We start from the raw sequence: 22,321 nt of genomic DNA, 5'->3' as shown, positions 1-22,321 counted from the left end.
AAAGGAGCACATTTATACTCCCTAATGCAAAACAGACAAATGAAGTGTTTGGCAAAAAAGTGAATAAAATGGGCAACATTATTTGGGAGGGGGAGGAGAAGGGTAATACAATAACAACAACTAATAAGTGCATTTCATGATAAAAAGTAATATATGTGAAGTCTTGTAACCTTTGTATAACTATGTTTATACAAAGGGAATACAAATAAGTTATCATATTGATAAAATTTCCATGGGTGTTGGATCATTTGTTTCAACAGTTCATCAAAACTTAAGAATCGGAGAGCTGGAAGAGACCTCGTGGGCCATCCAGTCCAATTCCCTGCCAAGAAGCAGGAAAATCATATTCAAAGCACTTACTTATACAACAAATCAAACCCTCCTTTCCTAATGTGTATTTTATCCATAATATCGTTATCTGAAATGGATCATCCAGACGATCTTAATTGGAAGAATTTTCCCACAAGGGGCTTTGCGTTAAGTGTAAAAAATACATACATCTTTTAAACCAAGCATGGGCAAACTTTGTCCCTCCAGGTATTTTGGACTACAATTCCTAACAGCCAGTAAGCTGGCTGCAATTTCTGGGAGTTGAAGTCCAAAACACCTGGAGGGCCAAAGTTTGCCCATGCCTGTCTTAAACTAAGTGTCTCAAGACTGCAGAGCAGCCCTTTTAAAATCAATACCCATTGTACTTATTTCACATATTCTCCACTACAAAATGTGACAAATAATGCTACTGAATACTGCTGAGCATTAGCCAAATAAAGGGCACAGCATCTAAAGAATCCCTAAGATATTCTGAGTTGCAAAACTTTTAAATAATGAATATTACTTTCAGACAGATTTTGGGCTAAATTTGAAAGTTAACAAAGCGCTTAACTAAAACATGTCAGTACGATGTCATGTGATATGCATGAATTGCAGATAATGTGGAGTGCTATGGGAAGAAAGAAGAGTATATTCTAAGCTTTTGCAGATAAGATCAACATGTCATCAACCAGGATTAACTATAAAAACAATGATAATACCCCTTAATTCTTCAAGTTATTTGCCATTAATAGATGGAACTTTGCACTACGGATGCCAGACAGGATGAGTTACTGCTAGACAGCTAGGGAACAGACTTGACAAATAATGACAAAACACTGCATATGTCAAAAGCATCATGCTGGCATTTACAAATGAATCATAATTATAAAAGAAGCTGACAGAAACTACTCACATCTTTCAAAGTAATAATATTTGGATGTTGTCCATATCGAAGTAGGATTTCTATTTCCTCTGTGGGGTCTCTTTTACTCTTATCTATAATCTAAAGCAGGACAAACATTTGAATAAGACGTAATATATTATTTCATATATCCCAAATGATTTGGTTGTGTTACATCTATAACAACTACTTTAAATCTCTCAAGCCATAGATTCAAATTGGATTTTGGTGGGGACAGCCACCTTTAAAACAAAATTTTCCTCTGTCCTCATACTAGTTTTCTTCATTAGGTTGTTTGGAGTCATGCTTTCCCACTATCTACAACCGTTTCATTTGCAGAAGGCAGCTCTTCCCAGCTTCTCTAGCCCAAATATAACAAAGGATGGAAGAATCTACCTTTTCAGGGTCTTATTTTACCTCACCTCAAATTTGTTTCTCTCATTTCCAACAAGTCTGTGGTTTTTAAGGAAGACTGCATAATAACAAAATCATATGCATTCTTCTCCCCTGTTCTTCAAATACATTCTTTTAAACAATGTGTTTCTGAATAGTTTTCCCTCACAGTTAATCTTAACATTCACGTGTGTATGTGTATTTGGGTACTTTTAATATCAAGAAATATATTGTAAAATTCAAAAGTGCAAATATCAACATATAATTGCATTTCGATTGGCACACAGATTAAAGAACTACAAATTAAGTACATTCATACTTAAAAACCTGTCAGATTTTAACCTCATCTCTACCCAAAATACCTATTGCAATGATCTCACAGTATCTTATAATGCTAATAGTATGCTAATAATATTCATGCATAAGGAATTAATTACCTTTACTGCATACTCCATATTTGTTGCTTTATGTATACATCTCTTGCAAACCGAATAGGAACCAACTCCTATATCTTGCTTGACTTCATATCCATCAGTAAACTGAATACTGTTCCTGTGCAACTGCTACCAAAATAACATTATCAATTAATGAATTCTTATACATGTTAACTAGCTAACTGCTTGCCAGTAAAAAGTGTACTGCATAATTCCTAATATACACAAAGGTATTAGCTCATCTTTGATCTGTTTTCCAGCCTGAACCTATATTCAAGCAAACAAAATACTGTTGAAAAATACACTGAATTATTTCTTGTATTTAAAGAAAACAAAGCTATCTAATAACAATCATAATGAAACAGTGGGAAACATTCTAATAAAACCTGAATAATAAAGAACATTCCTCTGGTTTGGACACACATATAGCAAGAGCACTAAGCAAACAGAACCAAAATACATCACATAATTAGAGATAAAAAGCAGACTAATATGAATTGCAATTTTCTGCTTTAATTTAACGTCTTGTGCCTTGATACTGAAAAGCATCACCTTCTCTATTGGGATAACTTTGCAATGTAACATTTTCAGCACTTGATACTGAAAGTATCACCTTCTCCACTGAGATAGCTTTGTACAAGGGGTAAATAAAACTGAACTGCTTATACTTGGTTCAGAAGAACGTAAGGGTGGCCATGATGGGCTCGGGCTGTGGCGCAGGTTGGAGAGCAGCTGCAATGAATCACTGCAATGAATCACTCTGACCAGGAGGTCATGAGTTCAAGGCCCGCTCGAAGCCTATGTTTGTCTTGTCTTTGTTCTATGTTAAAAGGCATTGAATGTTTGTCTATATGTGTAATGTGATCCGCCTTGAGTCCCCTTCGGGGTGAGAAGGGCGGAATATAAATGCTGTAAATAAATAAATAAATAAAGGGACAGGGTAAAGATCCACTCCATCCAGAATTCTGTTCTAACAGTGACAAACCAGATACCTACAGTAAGTCCACAGCAGTATGTAAGTGCAATAATATTATCTCACTCATGTTTCCCAGCAGCTAGAACTGACTGACATAGTGCTCCTAATACTGATACATGGTTACTAGGAGGTGCTTGTGTATACCATCAGTACAAGTACATCAAAGTTATTTAAATTGTTTTACTAATATAAATAGTTCTTCATTAAAAACATTCACCTGAACAATTGAATGCCCACTAGATGTCTGCATTGCTTGACTTTCATCATCTGATGCAATGGCTACAAAACTGAAGCCCCGAAAAAGTTGATGAGCATTAGCACTGGGTGGAATGCCAGGTGAATCTGAAAATGGAAAAAAAGGTTTTTTTTTTAATGTTTCAGAAATGTTCCATTAAAATGTTCAGGACAGTTCACACAACATACACATTACAATCACAATAACAAGTCTGAAATAAAGTTCACATTAATGATGGAAGATTAAAACTTGACAGCTCAAACTTGTACTCAGTAAACACTCTAACAAACACTTGTGTCTTCTCTTCTCCCCTCTTTTTTGAGGAGGGAAGCCAACAAGAAGAAAAGATAGAAAGCCTTAAGAATAAATCTCTAGAGAGAGAGAGAGAGAGTTCAAAAGCACAGGGTTAGTATTTGAGAAGGCTGTCTTTCATGTCCTAACTAAATACAAACCGAAAGACACAAAAAACAGATGAGCCTTAGCAAAGAAGACCTAAATTACAATGATAATTATTTAGGAGCTAACACTAAACCATGAGAGTCAACAGAAGCTAAAGGTATTTCTATAATGAATTTATTTTATTTAACAAACTCTAGCCTTCATATGTGACAGTTCAAAAAGCAGCAATTTTCTCACCTTTTGGAGTTTTTGCGGTAAATTCAGGGTCAAAATAAAAAGTGTCTTCAGGCCTACCAGTTGCAGGTTTAAAGGGTGGACTGATTTCTCTCCTGTATAATTTCTAAGATAAGCAAATGTAATAAATTAGAAGGCTGTAAAATAATGAATTTAAGCATGCTGTGAGAATATTTCAACTGTCCTGTAAACTTACATTCCAATCAATTGTAGAGAAAAATGGATGCCTCTTAATTTCTTCAACACCATCGGGACCTGCTCCTAGTGAGAGATAGTAATAAGCACAATAGTGCAGAAATTAGAAGTCATTATTTAATTTAATTCCAAGGGCTGAATTAGATAAACCCATAAAATACTTTACCCAATCTGTTTGCAGGGTTTCTCTTGAAAAGCATTCGGAGAAGACTCTGAGCTTCTAGGCTTAGAAACTGGGGCATTCCAAGTTTGGCTCTATATAATAAAAACACATTGACAGCATATAAACATTCATCATGAGAATCAATGTTCAATTGTTCCAGCATAAGACTGTCCAGAAAACAGATACTTGAAAACCTGGTATAGCACAGAAAGTATGAAGAGCAGAGATAAAATCTAAAATGTTCTGGTTCCAGCTATGTGACACTACAATCACAAGATTAGAATCCAACATTCTTGCTTCTGCTGATGTGCATTTTCCACTATTATTTTTCAATGGATGGCATTCATAATCCAAAATAGAGCATGTGTTCCCAAAATTTAAATGATTTAGAACAGTATTTTAGCAAACTAAATCATATGTCTTAGATTGTGTTGAAATACATCCTGTTTAAAGAAATGAACTTATTCCTAAACCAGTGACGTAAGCCATCCGAATCCCCAGAAACCAAATGGGAAAGGCTGACTGCTGTTTCTTTTGAAACACCACAAATTACAGTTTTGCCTTCCTGGATATGTGGCTGGAAGCAATTCATGAGTCTGCATTTGGCAAAGTAACACTGATAAACTATAGCTCTATTTACTGTGAACTGACACACACAATATGCTTGGAATGTTATGATTAAACTTTGTGTGTTACAACAGAGAATCTTCTTGGAAATACGTGCCTTGTAATTGGTTTTATTCACAAAGCACGTAGGCTTCCGCGACTGGAGACTATTTATATTACAGAACTCCATGAATGAAAGCTTGTTTTTAAATCTCTTACTTTATTGTACTTGTCCTTCTCATCTTCCTGAAAAAAGAAGTTAAACCACAGCGGGAAAAAACAAAACAAAACAAAACCCTTTACTGTTTGTTTATTCATACCAATCAAGCACAGGGCACACATCTGTACAAATAAAACACTGTTCGCCTTCTTAATGATCACATTGATCTGATGCTATAACAACTATTACACCTAATTACGAAGTATTTTGAGGCTGCTGAATCAAGATTATTTAAATCTGCACATATTGGTGGTTTGCTCAGATTATTGATCCCTACATGACAAGTTGTGATAAGGGAGTCCAAGGATTCTTTTTAATAAAGTAACTTCTCCTGGCTATATTTGAAAACTGTACCCAATCTTTAAATATCTTGTTTTATCTTCCAGATATACCAACCTGGACTGATTTATGGATAAAGCATGAGGATCTTGGATGAATGGATTTAACCATATGTCTTATATTTTATATTGTATTTAACTGTTCTTAATGGATTTTATATATTGTTATGATTTTAACTATGTTGTCGGCATCGAATTGTTGCCAATTGTGTAAGCCGCCCTGAGTCCCTCTGGGTGAGAAGGGTGGGATATAAATGCTGGAAATAAATAAATAAATAAATAAAACCACCTATATGAATGTGTACTATCAGTCTCCATGTTCCTTAACTATTACTTGAAAATACAGTACATATTTGTAAAATATAGTTTGGACTTTTAATTGTATTTGTTAGGCATTAATTGTTTTTAATGTGTCATGGCTTTTAATATATAACATATATGAGATGAACTAAATTATTTCATCTCCAGATGGCGTAATGGACTAAGTGACTTGAAGGTTGGGTTGCTGACCTGAAAGCTGCCAGGTTCGAATCCCACCTGGGGAGAGTGTGGATGAGCTCCCTCTATCAGTTCCAGCTCCATGCGGGGACATGAGAGAAGCCTCCCACAAGGATGGTAAAAAAATCAAAAACATCCGGGCGTCCCCTGGGCAACGTCCTTGCAGATGGCCAATTCTCTCACTCCAGAAGCAACTGACACGAAAAAAAAAAAATCTCCAGGCTATCAAGAATTTTTCCTATCTCCTTTATTACTTTTTAGACCTTTGTGCAAAGTAGTTTACATTGCCTTTACAAGTACTTAACTACCGTATTTACTTGAATCTAGTGTGCCACTGAATGTAATGGGCACCTCAATTTTCAAAACCCTGAAACTAAAATAAAATAAAATTTAAAAAAATGTAATGTGCAGAAGTGCACTCTTTGAAATTTGGCCAGAAAAGATGTGCATTACAATTGCAGCCTTCTTAGAACTGCTCCTTTAAAAACCAAAGTGTCAGGACACCAAATCTTCCAGCAACCGAAAGGAAAACCAGAGAAATAGGTAACCCTTACTTCAAGGAGCCTCTCCTGTTTATCCTGCCCCAACTTCTTTGAATTAATCTATGCTATAAAATGTCTCCCCAAACTACAAATCCCAGGATTCCATACAATTAATAATGGTATTCTCAGTGTGATCAAACAGCATACATGCTTACAGTATAGGTCATATTAGGTTATTCCAAAGTCCTTGGGTGAATATGCACTGGAATTAATGCAGTCTGACACCACTTTCACTGCTATGGTTCAATGCTATGGATTCATGAGGGAGGTAGTTTACAAGGTCTTCAGCCTTCTTTGAAAAAGAATGCTGGTGCCTCACTAAATTACAACTTCCAGGATTGCATAGTACTGAGCCATGGCAGTTAAGAGTGCTGTCAAACTGCATTACTTCTGCAGTGTAGATGCATCTTAGGAGGGCTTTGCTGGGGTCCTATTCTTTAGCCCCCAACTCTCCTTAGAGCTGCAAAAGGGAACCATAAGCAAATCACATGGAAAACTCCCCTGAATTACTGGAAGGAATTATGGGAACAAAATACTCCAAATGCAATCACCCAAAAAATTAGGATTTAGAATTTGTGCCTGCAGGACTCTGGGGCTTGTAGTTTAGTGAGGGGGTTTTCTATTCTCAACAAGACAAGACTTTGACTCACTGAACTACAAACCCCAGAACTCTGCAGGTTTTAAAGTGGGAGAGAAAATTCATATCTGATCTTGAAAACTAAGCAAGATCCGTGCTAGTTAATGTTTGAAAGAGAGACCCTCAATGGTAGGTTATCTTTCAAGGGAAGGAGTTGGAAAAATCACTTTGTTGGGTCCCTTGGCAACAGATGCTCCCTCCGTCTCTCCCCATCTCCCTCCCAGCTGGGGAAGACCACTGGGCTTTGGAAGTCTTCCATTTGGCTTCAGCTTGACTAGACTCTCTCCTTCTGTCTTTTCCTCTCCCTCCCCCCCTCCCCCCCAGCTGGTGAAGAAGGCTGGGTTTCAAAAAGTTTGGCTTCATCATTTGACCCTCCTGTCTATTTCTTAGGGAGGGAAAGCAGCTCAGTTTCTCTTCTGTTTCCCAAGGTGGGAGCTCGGGAAGAAATGGCTTGGGGAGGGAAGGGGCTCTCTTTCTTCTCTGTTTCCTAAGTTGGGAGACCGGGGAGAAATGGCCAGGAAGAGAAAAGAGTGCCCTTTTCTCTTTCATCTCTCAGCTGGGAGATGATCAGCTGGGAGACTAAGGAGAAAGGCTTGGAGTGGGAAGCCCCTGCTCCACCATCAGGCGGAGATTGGTGGGTTTGTTAGTCTCAACCTGATGGAGGGACAAAGGCACCTTTTGGCACATGTTTGTAATGTGCCATTAAATCTAATGCGCATTTCAATTTTGACTAAGCACTTAAGCCCAAAAAGATGTGCATTAGTAAATATGGTATTTGCTAAACGTTTTATTTCATTTATGATAAGGCAAAGGAGACTTAAAAATAAAGTTAATTAAAAAGGTAAAGGTTTTCCCCTGACGTTAAGTCCGGTCGTGACCGACTCTGGGGGTTGGTGCTCATCTCCATTTCTAAGTCGAAGAGCCGGCGTTCTCCGTAGACACCTCCAAGGTCATGTGGCTGGAATGACTGTATGGAGCGCCGTTACCTTCCCGCCGGAGTGGTACCTATTGATCTACTCACATTTGCATGTTTTCGAACTGCTAGGTTGGCAGGAGCTGGGGCTAACAGCGGGTGCTCATTCCGTTCCCAGGATTTGAACCTGGCACCTTTTGGTCCGCAAGTTCAGCAGCTCAGAGCTTTAACATACTGTGCCACCAGGGGCCCAAAGTTAATTACATTAAAGTAATTGCTGAAACAATGTGAATATATTAAAATGATCAGTGAACTTGGTAGTTAAATTCCCTTTAGTCTTGAAACAAAACAGCGGAATCCTTAAGGGCTGTGCGTCCTACCATTTGGGGGATTCCCCAAGTTCACAGTAGCGTTTTTTTTGAGAACTAAAAGGAAATAAACTGAAAACAGCAATACAATGTCTTGTGAGCTTCTAAGAAGTAGACAAACTGATTGTTAAAGGGGAGAGCTTAAAGACAGGATAGAAAGAACTGGATGGTTATTCCTGTAAGAAAAAGTTGGAAGGGTAAACCAGGGTGATGGACCTGTTGCATAATTTAAAAAAACAACTCCCCCCTCTACTGTCTTTTACCATAATATGAGATGAATTCAGGAAACTATCCAAAAATATGTCACAACCCAGAGGAGCTCAAAACTTGCAGTATAAAGCTCCTCTTTAATGGTTGATCCTTAACAGGAGCACTCTTCTTAAGGACTTTATGGCAAAATTTGCTATACATTTCATTTATCTTGGTCTACAACCAAAGAGGTTTTACTTGATTTTTAAAATGTTTATATCTATGTATAAGGCATTGAATGTTATCACTTGGTTACCTCATTTTAATCTCCATAACTATAATTGGAAAAATTATAGGATGTAATCAGAGGGGGTAGGGAAAAGACTAAGAGCAAAGGAGGACTAAGTTACTAACTGTAGAAGAAAATGATTATCTCAATAAAGTTAGATGTCTTAAATAGGAAAAGATATGAAAGAAAATCACAAGTGCAAAATAAATTCCCAAAAGATAATTAAGCATTTTGAAGACCATATAAAAATACGACCTTATCACAGGAAAGCTGGGTAACCAGTAAAATCAGAAAACCCCAAGAACCATCTAAGCAGTAATCAAAGAAAAACTCAGGCAAATGAGTGTTAAATGTAGTTGGGTAAATTTCACTATGATTATAAAATATAGAAATATTTCACAGAATATCATTTTGTACTAAGATTGGAATAGGAATAAAGCTTATTTTCATAATATTGCTAGATAAGTACAATGAAAATATACAATCTACTGGTAATTAATGTATGTGAGAATTAAATCAACATGGGAGGACAAGGAATGTTGTGAAGATAGGAAAATACTGGAAGAAAAAGTTATTGATAAGAAATGGTGAACATGAAAAAAGATAAGAAAGTTCTCTAAGACTGGACTACACCACTAATATTTCACAAATGGAATTGAATAAAAGAAAGGGGGAAATAGTTTTGCAGAAAATATGTTTTTATGAGGTACAGAAATACTGGACTAAATGTCCTTTCAACTCTTGACGGAAAGAATAGCCAGGTGGAAAAGGACATTAGTTATATGGATTAGGGAGCCAGGATTATCAGTACCTTTGAAAATGAGGGTAGAGTATAAATTAGATAGGGCATCCCCAGTAGAATATCTGATGAGATATATAAAGAAGAGAATCTTTATACTCACTTGAGAATCATAGTCATGGTTTCTTTTCTGTCTTTCCCTTGGAAAGGTAGAGTACCAGTGAGCATTTCAAACTGTATAGAGTAAAACTTTCATCAATTAAATTAAAAGACTTGGACAAAATCTTTATTTACTTTTTTGACAAAACTATTTATCAGATTTTTTAGAAACCCAATTTATACAGGGCAACCAGAAATTCTGCACAGCAATGATCCACAGTATAATCTTAAAATCATCTAGGGTTTAATGTATCTATATTCAGCCCATTCTTCACATTTATGACTGAAATTCTGGGAAAAATTTTTAGATATTAATTTTCTAATTTGATTTTGCCACTAGAATTAAGAGCATCTACTTTTAGAGAGGAAAACTATATATTTGGTGCATTTTCAAGATAATTAGATTTTGGGTTGTTGTGAGTTTTCCGGGCTATATGGCCATGCTTCAGAAGGATTCTCTCCTGACGTTTGCTGTGAGTTTTCTGGGCTGTATTGGCCATGTTCCTGCTTCTGGAACATGGCCATACAGCCCAGAAAACTCACAGTAACCCAGTGATTCTGGCCATGAAAGCCTTCGCCAACATAATATTTTCATTTCCATTCTTACACCTGAGTAAACATAAATTTGGCATACAAATGTTGTTGAAAAATACCCCTACAGGTTTCAAGCAAAATGAAAATGGGCAATGTAATCTCTTAATGACACATGTATACACATGCAGAGCTGGAAAATACATTCATAGACTGCAGTTAATCTTTTATTCTCTAAAGCAACCTTCCCCAATTTGATGTCCTCTAGTTCGCAAAACAGAGAAGATAACAATTGCATAATACATCTGTAAAGTGCCTCAAGAAACACTGTTTAACTCTATATATTTCAGAGACATTATATATATCAGTAACATTTCAAGGATATCTCAAATTATTAAACTGATCACTAGTAAATAGAAACCAAATTCAATGAAGTTGGATTTTGTAACCATTTTCTATGTAGGACAAGAAAGGAGACATTAATAGAGACCAAACATATCCTAAGTGATCCATGGTTGCACCTACACTATACAATTAATGCAGTTTGACACCATTTCAACTGCCATGGCTCAGTGCTACAGAATAATGGGAATTGTAGTTTTGCAAGGCCTTTAGCCTTCTCTGCCAAAAAGTGTAGGTGCCTCACCAAACTACAAATTCTAGAAATCCATAGCTTGGAACCATGGCTGTTAATTCTATGCTGGTATTCTTACATTCTTATTTGCCATATGATAAGTGGTATGCTGCCTTTATATCACTGGTCTCTGTTCAAGCTCCAAAAACAGATTCCACATCGCAACAGAATTAATTTTCAAACAAAAATGCAAAATATTTCAGTCAAGAGTTCAAAATATTTTGTTTCAGAATCTTTCAAATCAGTGCTGGGAAAATAAGGAAGGTTCATTTTTCGTATATGGTTGACTTCAAAGAAGGAGAAATGTTAGTAACCTGAGATGTATATGTTAAAAAAAATTAAAGGTACATTTTGTAATGTGACCAGAAATATTTCTGTTGGGTATTTTGAATAACGAACAGGGTAGCAAATATGGATTATTTCTTCATCACATGACAACAGCAGCAAAAGTATTATTTAAGCAAACTTGGAAACAGAAGCACTGATGATGGAAGAATGGATTGTTAAAATTGTCAGATTAATGTGAGTTCTAAAGGATAAACCAGTTAAAATGTTTTTGAAGACTGGAAAAAGTTCATGAACTTTTTGAGCCAGAAGAAATCTATGAATGCAATAATTTGTGGTAATAGTTATTAGAAATTTAGTAAAATAATCTCTAAAGGGAGAATAACATTTTTTCAGTTTTAATTTTTTTCATTACAGCAGGAGGGAGAGTGGTCAGAGCCCTGCTGTGTTTTAGTTTGATGTCTTTTCTTTCGCTCCTATCTTCCTTCTGTTTCTTTATTTTTTGGAATATATATTATTTTGATTAAGGGGAATAACATATAAATGAATACATTAAAAACAAACAAAAAAGAGTGGAAAATATTTGATGTATGATAAAATTAAGAAAAATCAGGAATTTGCATCTAATTGAAAAACAAAAACATCTAATCTTTTTTAATTTACTACCACATATACATTAATAACATTTTTAAAGGTTGAAAATTCAATTTTTGTTACCATATACTGCAAAGAAATACCCAAGTCATCTATATGGCAAATAATGATATACGAAGAGAAGCAGATTAATTTTTTTAGAGTAATCAAAATTAAACCTTTATGTTTCTCTCTCTCTTTATGTTTATCTCATGCATAAGAGAAGTCTCCCACAAGGACGGTAAAACATCAAAAATATCCGGGCATCTCCTGGGCAACGTCCTTGCAGACGGCCAATTCTCTCACACCAGAAACGACTTAACTGTTTCTCAAGTCGCTCCTGACATGAAAGAATCTCCCTCTTTACACAATGTTATGAAGAAAAAACTTCCACATATTCTCACTCTGTACAAAAATTTGATCTAACTGCAATTTCTAACTGTAAATCTAATTTTGTTGGATTGCAAGTATCCATCAAAATATAACAGAAATAAAATATCTGTTTCATGTCTCTTTGAGTAACTGCAATGCAATCATTTTGGGAATAAAATTACGACATACATTAGTGATTGGATTATTCTGTTTTGTAAGGATATTATTTTATAGATGAGGCGATGGATGTAGATTTCATCACAACTAAATATGATTAAGATTGGGTCCAATTCAACATATTTACCATTTTAAGCACCTCAGATATATATATATAAAGTTTGATTACGTGGGATGTGTGAAGGCATATGTATTTGCCTTCCAATCACCTATCAACATGATAGCCCCATGAATTTCACAGGATTTTCTTAGGCAAGTTTCTGATATGGTTGTCATTGCCTTTCTCTGAAATATAACCGATAACACCAGATATTCTTTGGCAGCCACCAAATTTTACCACACCATTGTATGTAATGGGACCTGAGAATACACTGATTTTGGAATCCATGGTGGTCCTGAAACCAAATACCCGTAGATACCAAGGATCCACTATACTTCATTGCTTCTGATTTTTGTATTGTTTTGTTAAGTTTGTCTAGACAGGAATGACTGCCTTCTGTTGTCTTAATTTCACCCAGCAAAGCCATACCGGAAGTCTCACAATACCGTATGCATTTCCCTACAGGATAAGGACAACATTGCAGAATTCAACAGTGGCTTTGTGAACTGCCAACAAATAAGACAGAAAAGCTTGTGTTACTAATCCTGCCATTTTCCTGCTTACTATGAGCTGTGTAATGTGAGAATGGGCAAAAGAGAAAGCTACACACCACCTTCAAATTAGGTGTATGTACTTTGCAAGGGCCAAGATTCTACACAGCTGCATATAATACGTTAAAAATATTAAGTTTATTAACTTTCTCAGTTTACTTTTTTTTCTACTATGCACTCTTACTTGTAAATATTTTCCACAACAATAGAATTTATCTTCAAATAATCTGCTATGGATTAGCAATACTTCAGTTTCATTTGAAACCTACCATTAACACACCAAAAGACCACCAGTCTGCGCTCTGCGTATGACCTCGTCGATTAACAACTTCTGGTGCCATGTATTCCACCGTTCCACAGAAAGAGTATGCTTTTTTCTCATGATCAATAGATTCTTTACTTAAGCCAAAATCTAGAGAAAAGATATCAGTTTAGAAATACTCTGTATCAGTAAATTAACAGTTGTGAAATAGGTTATTGAGATTTCATGTATGTCCCACCCCAAGGATTTTTTTATTTTTAAGGAACTGTCTATGAATAATTTATTGAGTGAAATTTTACTTTTATATACCTGTTAATTTAATATGTCCTTCTTCATCAAGTAGTATGCTATAAGAAAAAAATAATTTCATTGTTACAAATTTGGTATATAAATGGTCTTTACAACAATAATATGTTACAGGAAATTATATCTAAAGTTGACATGATATAAGATTACTTGCCCTGCCCCTGTTTGAAATTGCCTTATATGCGCAGTGTAGACTCCTAATGCAGTTCCAAACCGCATTATATGGCAGTGCAGATGTGGCACTGATATTTGATGATATTTCAAGCACTGACAATGCTAATTGGTTGACATGCAAGTATAATGGCCTCCTTCAGCCTCAGCATAGGAAATGCCATTGAGAGCAATGAGCATGGCCCCAGGGTTGCCTTGCACATGCCTCATATAGCTTGCCAACACCAGTGAACTTCAAATACAACAAACTTCTGACAAAATCATCACATCTAGAACTCTGAAACAAACAAACAAAACCAGTTTCATATACTCCCAATTTTAGGTTCTGCCTCTTCTCCTTTGACAGAAAAGCAATTTGTCATATTTGCAACATTTATGTTTTCCATTTAAGAAATGAAACTCTTCTCAATTTGCAATAAATATATTTTTAACATTTTACTATGGCAGACCTTTCTATTTAGCTTAATAAGGTTCAAAATATTTGGTTCTCACTTTTCTGGTTTTAGGTCTCTGTATATTATTCCAAGACTGTGCAGATGATCCAAAGCAAGTGCTAATTCAGCCAAGTAGAATTTGACATCCTCTTCTGTGAACATCACCTAGAAAGGAAAAACACGTTTTTTTAAATTCTCCTAAAAATAATACTGGAGCAAAAATACTTTAAGTAGAAAGGCATTTTCCAGTTCAAAAGTAAAATCCAACTCTTAAAAACTGCATATAAATATTTATAACTGTTTATAAAAGCTTCTGTGGCTGGTGCTGCCAATGAAGTGTTTATTAATGCATGAGACCTACAATTTAGATTGATGTGCCTGCATAATCTGCTATCAAATGATATTTCAGCACAGTATATTTCTTACAGCTCTACTTTTCCCAGTACAACTTTTAAACAGTGGAGGAAAAACAGAAGTTGGGGGACAGGGAGCAGGGAGAGATTATTCAAGAGAATTACATATGAAAACGGTAGAAAGTGATGTTGAAATAAAGAAATTAAGGAATACTTTTAAAAACAGAATAAATATTTTGCTAAAGAGCTGAACATATTTTATAATTAAATGTGACCTTTAATTTATATTTATAATTACAATATGCATATTGTTTACCTCTTTGGATAAGCGTGTAAACAAGTCTCCTCCCCTGAGAAAGTCTAAAATAAGATACAACTTCCCTTCTGTTTGAAAAGCTGGTGGGAAAAAGAATGCATTTCAGCAAGTCGAAGTCATATATGTAACCGTGCAGACACATACTTCACTATTATTTGTTAGTTTTGGTTAGATCTCAGATCATTAGAAGTCATTCAAAACATGAAAATACAACTGTAACAGTTATGGGTAAAAGCCAGTGGTGGACGATCTTGACCCATATCCCTCAAACTTGCTTTGGAGAGCTAATTTTTGGGAAAGCTGTAGGGAGCATAAAATAAATTTTCTCTCCAGAAAACAGCAATTGCTACACATAAATTAACTCATTAGTGCACAAATCATGTTATCAGCACTGAAAATGTTTGCTGCAGACAGCAGAATTATCTGTGCAGAAAACAGGTCTCTTGCATAGAAAGCAATATTTACTTTCAGAAAATACAGTGGGTACAATTCTTACGTGCATTTTGGAGCATCACCAGGTTTCCTTTGAATATTTTTTAAATTCTGTGTCAATCAAGGATCCACCTCCTCAAGAATGTGGCTACTAGAATCGTAAGATCTCAACAGCTAGTTATCTGGAGAATTATCTCAGTTTATCATGTTTTTATATTGTATTCATTCTACATTGTTTTTCTATTAAAGATAGTAATGGCACCAGGGTTTTCAACTTTACAGTCTATTCCGCCTTTTTATAAAACCATAACAAGCTGAGCAGTTGCCCATCAGATGTTCCTGTGGTAACTTTCAGCACATATAATTGGTTCTTCCTGTATTATGGCAATACACAATATGTATAAATAACGAAACAGTAGACCTGGTTTCTTTACTACTTAATGGTTCAAACTGTTAGATAACATTGGCTACAATGCCAGAGGTTTCTGCTGAATGATATTTATTTTTGATACAATAAATAATGGTTTTATAAGTTATGCTTAACTAAATGTTGTCCTATCTTTTAAAAATCTTTATAATAGATTTGTTTTTATGTTTTGCTTTTAGCTCCTGAAGAAGAGTTTTCCTTATATAGATCGAAATGTGTTAGCTTTTTAAAGAAATAAACAGTTTGCTGTCAATTAACATGTGTAGCTTGTCTCTTTTTTGTTCTGAAAATATCAAAAACCATTCACAGTTTAAACTGGCCCAATACAAATGGGGTTCACTTGCTAGCTGAATAACATGAACATAATCCAGGAGGTTTCCTCCATGTGCACAGAACACAACTCATTAAGACTAAACAGCCCGGGCTGTGGAGCAGGCTGGTGAGCAGTCAGCTGCAGCCAGCTGCAACAAATCACTCTGACCAAGAGGTCATGAGTTCGAGGCCAGCTCGGAGCTGCGTTTGTCTCTGTCTTTGTTCTGTGTTAAGGCACTGAATGTTTGCCTTATATGTGTAATGTGATCCGCCCTGAGTCCCCTTCGGGGTGAGAAGGGCGGAATATAAATACTGTAAATAAATAAATAAATAAATAAATAAATGTGGGCCGCATTAAAGAACATCAGTATATTTTGCAAACATCTGATTGTTTTGATGGTACCTACAAAATATCATGGCTTAAAGACACCTCAACCATTTTTTTACTTTAGTAATTTTTGAAATTTATTAAACTTACCATAATGTAACTTGACAATAAAGGGATGATTAACTTCTACTAAGATATCACGTTCCATTTTTGTTCGAACACGATCCCGTACTGTAAGAGATGTTGACCAGTGTTTTAATACTATTAGCTTAACAGTGCATTTGGACTTTTGATCTATTGTGAATCAATTATATAAAGCAACAACATAAAAATATTCAAGGGCTATTTTCAGGATAGATGGCAAAGAAAAATGCTATTTTAAAAACTGTCATCTTTGGTTCAGTTGACATAACACAACTTGTAATATTATCTAATCAAACTACAATATGACCCATGTATCCCCAGGAGAAACATTCCTGAACTTACCACAGAAACAGGAAACGGTGGATCACTGTGAGTCCTATCAAAATGAACTAATTCTGCCATATATTATCATGGAATCTCCCTAGATGACCTAGAAAATCCAACTCTATAGTGGTTTCTGGAAGAAGCATATAATAGAATTGTCTGGAGGACCTAGAAAATTCTAAGTCAAGACATACTTTTCTGGACATGGAAAGATGAAGCAATGAGTACTGGTCCTGCAGGTTGTATTGTAAACCAATGGCAATTCAGACAAAACTGAACATGGTAGAAAGTTCAATAAATAACTACCTAAAGTTTGAACAGCTAGGAAATGGCTAATTGTGATATAGGCAGATGAATTTGTGATACTCCCACAAAGGAACAAGTGAAATGGAGGCTCTCACTAATTCTTGCAAGTCACTGTCATGTTGCACCTTTGCATGGGCTTTGATTTACCAAATACAAGAAATCACACATATTGGATCTACAAGAATGCTATAGCACTATTAAGCAATTTTCAACCTAACCTATTTTTTCCTCATATTGTTTATATACCGCTCAGTACAATGAAATCTAAGCAATTTGCATTAAAATACATTTCTCTCATACAATAAAAAAGAGCGACATATATAAAGCAAAATGACTATATATATATTCCATTATGAGAGTCAATTCTAATACTGCAATTGAGAAACTAACTGCATTTAAGCACTAATAATATATTATAATTTATAACAATTTATCAGCTACAACAAGTAGATGTATTTAAAGTAAGTATTAGAGATACTTACAACCCTTAACCAATTAAAATAGCATACTCTGAGTTCAACTCAGTCACCAGCCTTTAGTTCCCAGTTAAAATTTATATTAAAAAGATGGCTAATTTGAGGTGAAGTTTATAATCAGATTTCTTCTCAGTCCATAGAAGTGGTTGATTAAATCTGCAATATATTCTGCAAAATGTAATTATTTTGTACAACTAACAATTCATTCACTTAATTTAATAATAATGGCACTAAAAACCCTTTCTAGAAATAAATTCCTATGCAAGACAGTACACACTTAGATCCCTGAAAATGTTTGTTTCTTGAGTAAGGCATTCTATTAGACCATCATTCTAAATTAGAAACTAAATTTAAGACCCTGGAAGACAGATATACACTTGACAGATTAGACTGAACAAATAATATAAGCACCCAAATTTATATATATGCATCTCAAAATAAAGACATCTCCAGTTGAGACGTTTTCAAGTCTAGTCTATATACATGTAGCATCAACAAAGGTAATAAATACACTTCCCATGTGATAGTAGAAATGTGCAGGGTCAACTCAGTGTCCACTTTCAGACTCTGGAATTCCTTGATAAGAGAGACTAGGTTGGCTTTACTTTACACTAGTAAACTGCAGAATTTGTTTTACTGAACTGGTCTGTTGTTGAAGAAGGTTCAACTACTTGGCTATTTTCGGTTGACTTTAATTTTACATTTTGTGTTTGATTCTACAGTTTAGTTCTGAGTTCCTTTTTGGAGAAAATAATAAATACATTACATATATTTTCAATTGGAGGCTACTTTTAAGTAAGCAAAAGTGGTGAAAAATGACAAAGAGACTATCAAGAAAATATGATTTGGATGAAGACCAGTTTTTGTCTACATTACATTTCTGTCTAGCCCGTGATTAGGTGAAGCCAACTCAGCCCTATTCTTATGTAATATGCATATAGGAATCGACTAGACTGGCATCAACACAGTCCATACTCATTTCTCACACTATGAGAAATCTATAGCATATCACTAGGGAGATTTACCAAGTGTTACCTTGCAAAATTACAATGTACATGAATCAGGTTCAATAAATCACTTTTACTTTTGCTACTAGAGCTTCAAGTACCTTGAATATATGAACTATTGTTATTTTCAAATGATTAAAAATATCTCAATTTATACTGAAGCTCAAATACTATGCCAATGTCAGGAAGCAGAACTGCTAGTTTCTGCTAACTATGAGTGCCCAAGCGTTAAATTTACCCTTTCAGCATATCCTACTTTTGGAAATCATGTTAGAAGCAGAAGAATCTTATGAGTGCAGATCATGAACATACCTATCTGGACAGCCACCAAGGTCAGCAAAAATATTACTACGAATCATTTCTAAAAGGAAAACATTTCTATATAGGTTGTATAGTTTACCTTTCAGCGTTGCTTTTTTTAGCACTTTCATTGCATACAGCTGTCTGGCATCTGATCCTGAGATTTTTTTGACAAGGAATACCTGTATTAAGCAGAGACAAATGTTTTATAACATCTACCTACTAAACAAAAAAATTGAATAAATGAACAGACCAAGGGCAAGAACTTATTATATACACATACACAAACTATATTCACACAAAAATCAACTCAGCACAATGGAGAAGGCAAAATGACATGTACTTAATCTTCCCTCATGCATGTTTGTCATTCTAACCCCACCTTGGATGGAATTAAACTGCATTTTTTGCACAACTTTCATAAGCTTGATTCATGTTATTTTTATACAGTACCTGATTTTCAGGAAATAGGTATCAGTTAAATGATATATTTCAGCACGGGAATGGAAAACCTAGGCAGGTCTGGGACCTCTTTGGGGGCTTCTTGTGAATATTGCTGTTATCACCCCCAAAAAAATCCAAACGTTTTTTCTTTTTTAAAAGGAGCCTTTTTATGTCAAACAAGTGTGCCTACAACCTATTTAAAAGATAGATAACCATACCTGGAGGCTTCCACTACAGGCAAGTTACATTTTTTGATTTAAAAAAAAAAAAAAGGGGGGTGGGAGTCAGAGGGAGTTGGGTGCCACCAAGGTCACATTTCACACATGATTGTGGAAAATCAGGTTATTTCAAGAAAAAAGACCTGATCTGCTACACTTATTTTAAAGGTGCATTTTCAACAGATCTCATGAAATATATCAGTCGTATCTTGATCACTGGACTAAAACAAGATAGGTTGCTCACTGCTTACCTACAGAAACCAACTGTGTATAAATTATTATTTGAAAATCTACATCATAGGTATTTTGGTAGATACTGAGATTTCAAAGAATACATTCAGCTTATACAGAGCATTGCAAATATCTGACAATAGTTATTCCTGCACATTTAAATCTAGGATAAGGCAGCAAACTAACAGATAATTAAGGAGATTAGAACAAAAGATTCACCAGGTGGCATTACAAAACCAGAGCATCTATTCTGGGAAATCAGCTCAGAAAAGCCCTTCTGAACACCATGACAGCGTGCATAAAAAGGTCCTTCCTTACCTTTCCAAAAGATCCCTGTCCTAGGACTTTAAGGAGTTCAAACTGTGAAGGATCTGCTTTTTCATGTCCCTCTTTGACATGGTATGTTATTGCAATCTCTTTAATATTGCCTTCTTCCTGCAAAAGAAAATAAGAGTATCTATTGAAAAGCTTGGAAAATGTATCAAAAATATTTTTCAAGATAGCTATTCAAAATTCACTTTCACAGTTGTCAATAATGACACATATTAAGAATATCGAGTTTCAATCATCTTAATGTTGATTGAACAAAATGCAGAGACTCAGATTTCCCTCATATTTAGGGAAACCATTAATTGGGCATGCATTTCCAGATGAGCACAAAGTAAAGAAGTACAAAAGAGCAGATGCCTATGACTTACACAGAACATCACATTGGTGGTTAACCTCTAAGGCAATTTAACTCTCCACTCCCAAAACACACACCCAGTGGAAAACCAATTTCCTTGGGAAGGCTTGAATTGGGAGGGGGAATCAGCCCTCTCTCCCAGTTCTACTAACTAAAGTAATTCCATCTGCATAAATGCCCCATTAGAGTTATGAACACCCTTTTTTCCAAATTAAGGAAGTTAAAAGGGAAGAATAGCCATCTGAAAGTAATTTTAACTACACACCAGAACTCTAAAGTTAGGCCATTAATGTATAATATGCTTTTAAAGAATATTTTAGACTGTTTTCTTTTACTAGATATATAACTGCTGCACTACCAGTTCAAATGGTAGCTCAAATTGATTCTCACTAGATACAGTGATGGCAAAAGAAGAACTTCTTATTTTTGTCCTGCATACAAAGGATGATTTCTGGATCTCACTGCAAGAAATATGCAGAATTCCCACTGCGAACATTGCATCAGAAGCAAAGGTATCAATTTCTGGGATCTCTTCTTTCCAGTTTCTCTGAAATTGTATCCTTACATAGTGCAAAACTTGTCTAAATGCAAAATATTTAATATTTATTTATTTATTTATTTATTTACAGTATTTATATTCCGCCCTTCTCACCCCGAAGGGGACTCAGGGCGGATCACATTACACATATAAGGCAAACATTCAATGCCTTGACATAGAACAAAGACAAAGACAAACGCAGGCTCCGAGCTGGCCTCGAACTCATAACCTCTTGGTCAGAGTGATTGGTCTCAGCTGGCTGCTCACCAGCTTGCGCCACAGCCCGGGCCTAATATGCAATTTATTTGTGTGTCTGTGCCTCCAAGTTGCCTGTCAAATTATGCTGACCTTGTGAATATCACAATTTTCTCTTAGGCAAAGACTATTCAGAGGGGATGTTCCCATTTCCCCCCTCTGAAATATAGCCTGAAACAACTAGTATTTGGTGATTTCCCATTTAATTGATTACCACAGCTGACTGTTGAGTTTCCAAGATCACACAGCATCTGCTATCTATAGGGTATTTAGGTTGATATGTATATAAATCTGTGACACATTTCGTAATTCCTCATATTTAAATAGTTTACTTTCCACAATTTGGTAGATTCATATCTATCTCCTTCAATGAGATTAGGTATGGCAATGTATCTAGCTCAATTTCACAATAATCCTATAAAGTAGGTCAAGATTCATAACTGAGGCTTCCTCATACCCACTCATTTTTTAAATAAATACTCCCACCTTTTTCCAGCTTTTTGGCTCAGTGAAAATTTAAATCAAATGCCTTTATATATGTTACTTACTACAAAAATATTTCTGTGTAATGTACAAAGTTGCCCATATATGTATTAAAACTGACAAAAGTTTCCAAACTGTATTCCAATGATCTTACTGTTACAGTTACACCAAAAGGTAAAGAACTACTCATAACATAGGTTAACCTGTGTTATTTCAAAACTAGAAGTGATCAGAAATTATAATGGAAACTGCTAGAAAAAGTTGGAATGGAAATAAACCACATAAAATGTAGGGTCTACTAAAAAAGCTTCTGGGTGGGGCATATTATTTTCAATAGAAGGTGATGAGTGATATCAATACCAGGATTATATATTCTTAAGGGATGCAAAACATAATAACTGAGGATTTATTGGCTAATTAAGCTGACCTCTAACAAAAATATTAAGAAGGCAGCTTTCTAGTAGTTGTAGCCAATCACTCCAGTTGAGCACAGTATAAAGACAGATAAGGATATTTCCAACCTGGAATGCTTGAGAAGCTATTTCT

The 22,321-nt window shown here is 35.3% G+C and overlaps 1 protein-coding gene across 4 annotated transcripts in view; it reads right to left on the bottom strand.

Annotated features, from left to right (window-relative positions):
- rps6ka3 (ribosomal protein S6 kinase A3) overlaps window positions 1–22,321 on the bottom strand; it is a 59,260-nt gene that overhangs the window by 12,985 nt on the left and 23,954 nt on the right. The window contains exons 3-16 of one of the 4 annotated variants that reach the window (XM_062977234.1): window positions 20,133–20,249; window positions 19,022–19,103; window positions 16,515–16,595; window positions 14,866–14,945; window positions 14,255–14,361; window positions 13,595–13,632; window positions 13,293–13,435; window positions 9,745–9,815; window positions 4,246–4,334; window positions 4,081–4,145; window positions 3,888–3,990; window positions 3,234–3,358; window positions 2,044–2,169; window positions 1,226–1,315 (exon numbers count right to left, since the gene is read on the bottom strand). In XM_062977234.1, coding sequence (XP_062833304.1) covers window positions 1,226–1,315; window positions 2,044–2,169; window positions 3,234–3,358; window positions 3,888–3,990; window positions 4,081–4,145; window positions 4,246–4,334; window positions 9,745–9,815; window positions 13,293–13,435; window positions 13,595–13,632; window positions 14,255–14,361; window positions 14,866–14,945; window positions 16,515–16,595; window positions 19,022–19,103; window positions 20,133–20,249 — 1,317 coding nt within the window. The remainder of the gene's footprint in view (window positions 1–1,225; window positions 1,316–2,043; window positions 2,170–3,233; window positions 3,359–3,887; window positions 3,991–4,080; window positions 4,146–4,245; window positions 4,335–9,744; window positions 9,816–13,292; window positions 13,436–13,594; window positions 13,633–14,254; window positions 14,362–14,865; window positions 14,946–16,514; window positions 16,596–19,021; window positions 19,104–20,132; window positions 20,250–22,321) is intronic. The other 3 variants (XM_062977236.1, XM_062977237.1, XM_062977238.1) reach the window with 3 other exon arrangements.

Source organism: Anolis carolinensis, chromosome 3 (genome assembly GCF_035594765.1).
Source record: "Anolis carolinensis isolate JA03-04 chromosome 3, rAnoCar3.1.pri, whole genome shotgun sequence".
NCBI classification, from domain to species: domain Eukaryota; kingdom Metazoa; phylum Chordata; class Lepidosauria; order Squamata; family Dactyloidae; genus Anolis; species Anolis carolinensis.
This window is presented reverse-complemented; position numbering and strand designations above follow the sequence as displayed.